The sequence below is a fragment of the Natator depressus genome, chromosome 3 (genome assembly GCF_965152275.1).
Source record: "Natator depressus isolate rNatDep1 chromosome 3, rNatDep2.hap1, whole genome shotgun sequence".
NCBI classification, from domain to species: domain Eukaryota; kingdom Metazoa; phylum Chordata; order Testudines; family Cheloniidae; genus Natator; species Natator depressus.
Window position 1 is genome coordinate 74,355,277 of NC_134236.1, and position 7,155 is coordinate 74,362,431.

The 7,155-nt window shown below is 50.5% G+C and overlaps 1 protein-coding gene across 1 annotated transcript; it reads right to left on the reverse strand.

Moving 5' to 3' along the window:
- Positions 1–1,066: 1,066 nt before the first annotated feature.
- Positions 1,067–2,949, reverse strand: LOC141984498 (uncharacterized). Its single transcript, XM_074947574.1, has 2 exons — positions 2,170–2,949; positions 1,067–1,581 (listed from the first exon to the last, which is right to left on the reverse strand). Exons 1-2 carry the CDS (start codon positions 2,753–2,755, stop codon positions 1,067–1,069), a joined length of 1,101 nt encoding a protein of 366 aa, XP_074803675.1. The 5' UTR covers positions 2,756–2,949.
- Between the last annotated feature and the right edge of the window lie 4,206 nt (positions 2,950–7,155).

Sequence of the window (7,155 nt, forward strand, 5' to 3'; positions counted from 1 at the left end):
GGCAAATCTACTGTGCGGGCTGCTGTGATGCAAGTAGCCCACGCAATCAAAGATCTGCTGATATCAAGGGTAGTGACCCTGGGAAATGTGCAGGTCATAGTGGATGGCTTTGCTGCAATGGGATTCCCTAACTGTGGTGGGGCCACAGACAGAACCCATATCCCTATCTTGGCACCGGAGCACCAAGCCGGCGAGGGGTACTTTTCAATAAACCGCAAGGGGTACTTTTCAATAGTGCTGCAAGCTCTGGTGGATCACAAGGGACGTTTCACCAACATCAACGTGGGATGGCCGGGAAAGGTACATGACGCTCGCATCTTCAGGAACTCTGGTCTGTTTCAAGAGCTGCAGGAAGGGACTTTATTCCCAGACCAGAAAATAACTGTTGGGGATGTTGAAATGCCTATAGTTATCCTTGGGGACCCAGCCTACCCCTTAATGGCATGGCTCATGAAGCCGTACACAGGCAGCCTGGACAGTAGTCAGGAGCTGTTCAACTACAGGCTGAGCAAGTGCAGAATGGTGGTAGAATGCGCATTTGGACTTTTAAAGGCACGCTGGCGTAGTTTACTGACTCGCTTAGACCTCAGCGAAATCAATATTCCCACTGTTATTACTGCTTGCTGTGCGCTCCACAATATCTGTGAGAGTAAGGGGGAGATGTTTATGGCGGGGTGGGAGGTTGAGGCAAATCGCCTGGCTGCTGGTTACGCGCAGCCAGACACCAGGGCGGTTAGAAGAGCACAGGAGGGCATGGTACACATCAGAGAAGCTTTGAAAACCAGTTTCATGACTGGACAGGCTACAGTGTGAAAGTTCTGTTTGTTTCTCCTTGATGAAACCCCCCGCCCCTTGGTTCACTCTACTTCCCTGTACTTCCCACCCTCCCCTCCTCCCTTCGATCACCGCTTGCAGAGGCAATAAAGTCATTGTTGCTTCACATTCATGCATTCTTTATTCATTCATCGCACAAATAGGGGGATGACTACCAAGGTAGCCCAGGAGGGGTGGTGGAGGAGAGAAGGAAAATGCCACACAGCACTTTAAAAGTTTACAAATTTAAAATTTATTGAATGCCAGCCTTCTGTTTTTTGGGCAATCCTCTGTGGTGGAGTGGCTGGTTGGCCGGAGGCCCCCCCCACCACATTCTTGGGCGTCTGGGTGAGGAGGCTATGGAACTTGGGGAGGAGGGCGGTTGGTTACTCAGGGGCTGTAGTGGCAGTCTGTGCTCCAGCTGCCTTTGCTGCAGCTCAACCATACACTGGAGCATACTGGTTTGATCCTCCAGCAGCCTCAGCATTGAATCCTGCTTCCTCTCATCACGCTGCCGCCACATTTGAGCTTCAGCCCTGTCTTCAGCCCGCCACTTACTCTCTTCAGCCCACCACCTCTCCTCCCGGTCATTTTGTGCTTTCCTGCACTCTGACATTATTTGCCTCCACGCATTTGTCTGTGCTCTGTCAGTGTGGGAGGACAGCATGAGCTCAGAGAACATTTCATCACGAGTGCATTTTTTTTTCTTTCTAATCTTCACTAGCCTCTGGGAAGGAGAAGATCCTGTGATCATTGAAACACATGCAGCTGGTGGAGAAAGAAAAAGGGACAGCGGTATTTAAAAAGACACATTTTATAAAACAGTGGCTACACTCTTTCAGGGTAAACCTTGCTGTTAACATTACATACATAGCACATGTGCTTTCGTTACAAGGTCGCATTTTGCCTCCCCCTACCGCGTGGCTACCCCCTCAACCCTCCCCCCTCCCCATGGCTAACAGCGTGGAACATTTCTGTTCAGCCACAGGCAAACAGCCCAGCAGGAACGGGCACCTCTGAGTGTCCCCTGAAGAAAAGAACCCTATTTCAACCAGATGACCATGAATGATATCTCACTCTCCTGAGGATAACACAGAGAGATAAAGAACGGATGTTGTCTGAATGCCAGCAAACATACACTGCAATGCTTTGTTGTACAATGATTCCCGAGTACATGTTACTGGCCTGGAGTGGAAAAGTGTCTTACCATGGAGGACGCAATAAGGCTGCCCTCCCCAGAAACCTTTTGCAAAGGCTTTGGGAGTACATCCAGGAGAGCCGCAAATGCCAGGGCACTTTAATCCTTTCACATGCTTGCTTTTAAACCATGTATAGTATTTTAAAAGGTACACTCACCAGAGGTCCCTTCTCCACCTGCCGGGTCCAGGAGGCAGCCTTGGGTGGGTTCGGGGGGTACTGGCTCCAGGTCCAGGGTGAGAAACAGTTCCTGGCTGTTGGGAAAACTGGTTTCTCCGCTTGCTTGCTGTGAGCTATCTACAACCTCATCATCATCATCATCATCTTCTTCGTCCCCAAAACCTGCTTCCGTGTTGCCTCCATCTCCATTGAAGGAGTCAAACAACACGGCTGGGGTAGTGGTGGCTGAACCCCCTAAAATGGCACGCAGCTCATCATAGAAGCGGCATGTTTGGGGCTCTGACCCGGAGCGGCCGTTCGTCTCTCTGGTTTTCTGGTAGGCTTGCCTCAGCTCCTTAAGTTTCACGCAGCACTGCTTCGGGTCCCTGTTATGGCCTCTGTCCTTCATGCCCTGGGAGATTTTGACAAAGGTTTTGGCATTTCGAAAACTGGAACGGGGTTCTGATAGCACAGATTCATCTCCCCACACAGCAATCAGCTCCCGTACCCCCCGTTCAGTCCATGCTGGAGCTCTTTTGCGATTCTGGGACTCCATCATGGTCACCTCTGCTGATGAGCTCTGCATGGTCACCTGCAGCTTGCCACGCTGGCCAAACAGGAAATGAGATTCAAAAGTTCGCGGTTCTTTTCCTGTTTACCTGGCCAGTGCATCTGAGTTGAGAGTGCTGTCCAGAGCGGTCACAATGGAGCACTCTGGGATAGCTCCCGGAGGCCAATACCGTCGAATTGTGTCCACAGTACCCCAAATTCGACCCGGCAAGGCCCATTTAAGTGCTAATCCACTTGTCAGGGGTGGTGTAAGGAAATCAATTTTAAGAGCCCTTTAAGTCGAAAAAAAGGGCTTCATCGTGTGGACGGGTGCAGGTTTACATCGATTTAACGCTGCTAAATTCGACCTAAAGTCCTAGTGTAGACCAGGGCTGAGTGGGACTGATTATCAGTCTGACTACTGGAGAGGTCCTGGCTTGGGTATTGCCACTCCTGGAAAGATCAAGCATGCTTATGGGACAATTTGAGCGTTTCTTTTGCGCTATGGTGGTGATCTTTGATGACCTGAGTCACAAGTATATGGCTGAAGCTATGCTTTAGGTGTTGTGGCAGGGACATATTGACCAGTTGCTAAATATGCAGCAGAGTTCCAATGCTTGGGAGAAGTAGAAGGAGGCCACTCAGTGTTATTTCTGGTTTGGCCTAAACAATGATATTAAAAGTAACTGGTACAGGTGGAATCCCCATCTGGCTTGGATGCCTTATCAACCTATGCATCACGATCGATGACCACCTGACCAGCCGCCAAGAAAAAAGATGGTCCTCCCAGCTCTTGTCAGCCTTGCTTTCTCCAGCACCCACGCCCCTCCCATCAACAGTCCCTTCTTCATTGTCCAGACTCATGCAAGTTGATCAGGTCCAGCCCCACCTCTCCATCACAGAGATGAATCAGTGATGGGTATCAGGCCTATGCCTATCCTGCAGGGAACCAGGGCACTTTGCATCAAGCTTCCTGACAAGGTAAATCTGTGCCCAAGTCCCAGCCCCTGATGGTGGAGCTGGATTGGCACCCTTCCTCTCTCCCCAGCAAGCTGCTCCAATGCTTGACCACTAGTACACTGGTGATGGCCAATCAGTCTCCAACACATCTCTAACTCCCTCTCCAGCTCAGAAACCATGCAATGCTTCACATTGCATGTCCACCAGTGACTTTTACCAAAAATACCCCTGACTAAATCTCTACTTCTGAGGCCCCGGTGCTCTGGGGGCCCCCTGCTCTAGTGCTGGGGGTTGACTGCCTTCGGCCGCTGCTCCCTGGGGACCACTCTCCAGACGGCCTCCAGGCATCCCTGCGGCTGCTGCTCTAGCCACCCCGGGACTGCTGCTGCTCAGCTGGTCCCCAGGGCACCCACATGACTGCTACTCATGCAGTCCCCGGAGCCAACTGCACCGACCACTGTTCAGACAGTCCCCAGAGCCAACTGCCCGGGGCCTGAGCAGCGGATGGTGTGGCTGGCTCCGGGGTAGTACCCAGGACTGCTGCTCAGGCACCTCTTTGGGCCGCTCAAGCAGTGGCGAGTGCAGCTGGCCCCAAGGCAACCCCACGACTGCTGCTCAGACGCTCCCTGGAGCTGCCCACAGAACCACTGCTCAAGCAATCCCCGGGATCAGCCACTGCTCGCGTAATCCCCAGAGCCAGTTGCCCGGGGCTGCCCAAGCAGCAGCCAGCGTGGCTGGCCCTGGAAACTGCCTGAGATCGCTGCTCAGGAGTTCCCTGGGCCACCCCCAGGACCACTGCTTGCGTGGTCCGCAGGACCAGCCAAACTGGCCACTGCTTGGATGCTCCCCAGAGCCAGCTGCCCAGGGGCTCCTGAGCAGTGGCCAGTGCGGCTGGCCCTGGGGACCGCCTGAGTAGTTGTCCCCGGGTCACTCCAGCAGTGGCTGGTGCAGCTGGCCGTGGGGCACCAGAGCAGCTGGCCTCACACCAACCACTGTGGTAGTCATCTGTGACTTCCACGACCCCTGTGAAAGAATTGCAGCCTTACTCATAACCTGGTGAGGATCCAGGAAAGAGGTGAATGGAAAACATTCTGTGCCAGATATAGCCTTTTTGAGTATTTGGTCATGCTGTTTGAGTATTGTAATTCCCTGGTGACATTGCAGCATTTCATATATGACATCTTTAGGGACATGCTCAACCAATTTTTCATCATTTACCTAGACGACATCTTCTTTTTCTCTGAAAGTCAGGCCCTCCATAATTATCACATGTGCACTGTCTAGAAGAGGATCTGCCAACCACCTCTACGGAAATCTCAAGAAATTCTTTGATAAGGACACAACGGAATTTTTGAGATATATCATCTCAGCCAAAGGGACTCACCATAGACTCACATAAGGTGGCAGCAATATTCAGTTAGGCCATACCACAGGACATATGTGGAGTGCAGAGATTCCTGTGGTTCACCAATTTCTACAGGTGATTTGTTAAAGGATTCTTTAACCTGGTTGCACCCATAACAGTGCTCCTGCAAAAGGTGGCCCAGTTTGCCTGGTCGAGTGAGGCTCAGTTAGCCTTTGATCAACTGAAAAGGGCATTCACCTCAGCACCCAGATTCACTCAGATCCCACTAAACCATTTATGATCAAAGCTGATACTTCAAATTTCCCCATAAATGCAATTTTATCTTAACATGTAGTCCTCCAATTCTGCCCCATCCCTTTTATTGTCGGAGGCTAAACCAGGCAGAAAAATTACAATATTTGAGACAAGGAACTACTGGCTATCAAGGTGGTTGTTGAGGAGTGGCACCAACTTCTAGAAGGAGCCTGATTCCTGGTCCAAGTCTTGATAGATCACAAGAACCTGGAGTACCTACAGACTGCTAGATGCCTTAACCAACACCAGATCCACTGGTCCCTCTTCTTTGCTTCCTTTGATTTTGTAGTGACCTATCGCTCAGGCACAAGAAACAGATAGGCAGATGTGCTATGCCGCAAAGATGAATATCATGAACCTGATGAAGAGCCCTCTGCCACCATGCTCAAGGGGTCCAACTCTGTCAACAAGATGATTGATAGCAGTCTGACATCTTCAATCCACTCCCTGCTCCCTGATGACCCATTTGCAACACAGATCCACCAGACCCTGAGTGACGATGTGGGTACCTGACCCAACTTCAAGTTTTGATTACAGAATGGTCTTCTCTATTGCAAGGATTGTACTTATGTTCCAGAGGGACAACCCAAGCTTTGGGTATTCAAACTATGTCATGATTCATTACTTGCTGGCCATTTTGGCCAAGTCAAGACCTGGAATCTGGTCCTGAGGAACGACAAGTTTACATCAAGGATTATATAAGGTCCTGTGATTTCTGCACCTGTAACAAGAACCCACAATCAAAACCCCTAGGTTTCCTTTAGCCTTTGCCCACACAGCTTTGATCTAATATATCAATGGACATTATGGAAGAACTTCCATGTTCTCAGGTATACTCTGTAATCCTGGCTGCCATCAATCTCCTAAAAATATGATACACTTCATCCCACACCTACTGCACAGGAGATGGCTCAGTTCTTCCCGGAAAATGTCTTCCGCTAACACAGGTTACCAATGGGCATTATATAGGACCAGAGACCCCCCCATTCATCTCCCTATTCTGGCAAAAAATTCTCAAGTCTCCTTGGCATTGAGTCCCTCCCTGCATCCACCTAACATTCTCAGTCTAATGAGCAAACAGAGTCATCAACTCTTGGAGCAGTATGTTTGCTCCTTTCTGTGCTGTTGCCACAAAGATAAATGGCTTCCTTGCTGAATTCACATATAACAATGCAATCCACATCTTGACCCCACATAGCCCATTCTTTGCAAACTATGGCCTTCGTGTTACAGCTGCCCAAGTTCTTGAAGATCTACCTGTCTTTCGCATCTCACTTCTAAAGCTTTACACTGAGAACGCATACCCAAACCACTCCAACTTGTCATTACTAATAACAACAGTCCATGCACAGGAGAAATACTTGGTCCACCAAATTCTCAACTCTTAACAAGTTAGGCGAAGGCTCCAGGACCTGGCGGACTGGGAAAGATACAGTTTGGATGAATGGTCTAGGGAACCAGTAGAGAACAACCCTGCCCCAGACCTACTGCAAGAGTTCCATCAGAAGTACCTTGAGAAGCTGGGCCCCAAGGGCCATAGGAGCTGCCCTTGCATGGTTGTCAGGAATCAGGACCTGCAACAGAACCAGTCTCCAGGCAACCTAACGAGCACAGGTAGCCTGTAGCAGGCTGCCTAACTGGCTATGGGAAGAGTCAGGAGACCATCTCTTAAGCCCGGCAGCAGGTCAGTGACTGGGATAGCTCCTGTGCCTGCTTGTTCCCTGCCTTGCTGCTGCCCTGTTCTAGCCTTGGGCCCTAACCCACTTCCATTTTGGACCCAGCCTTACTCCAGGTAACCCGTCTCTGATCATCAGCTC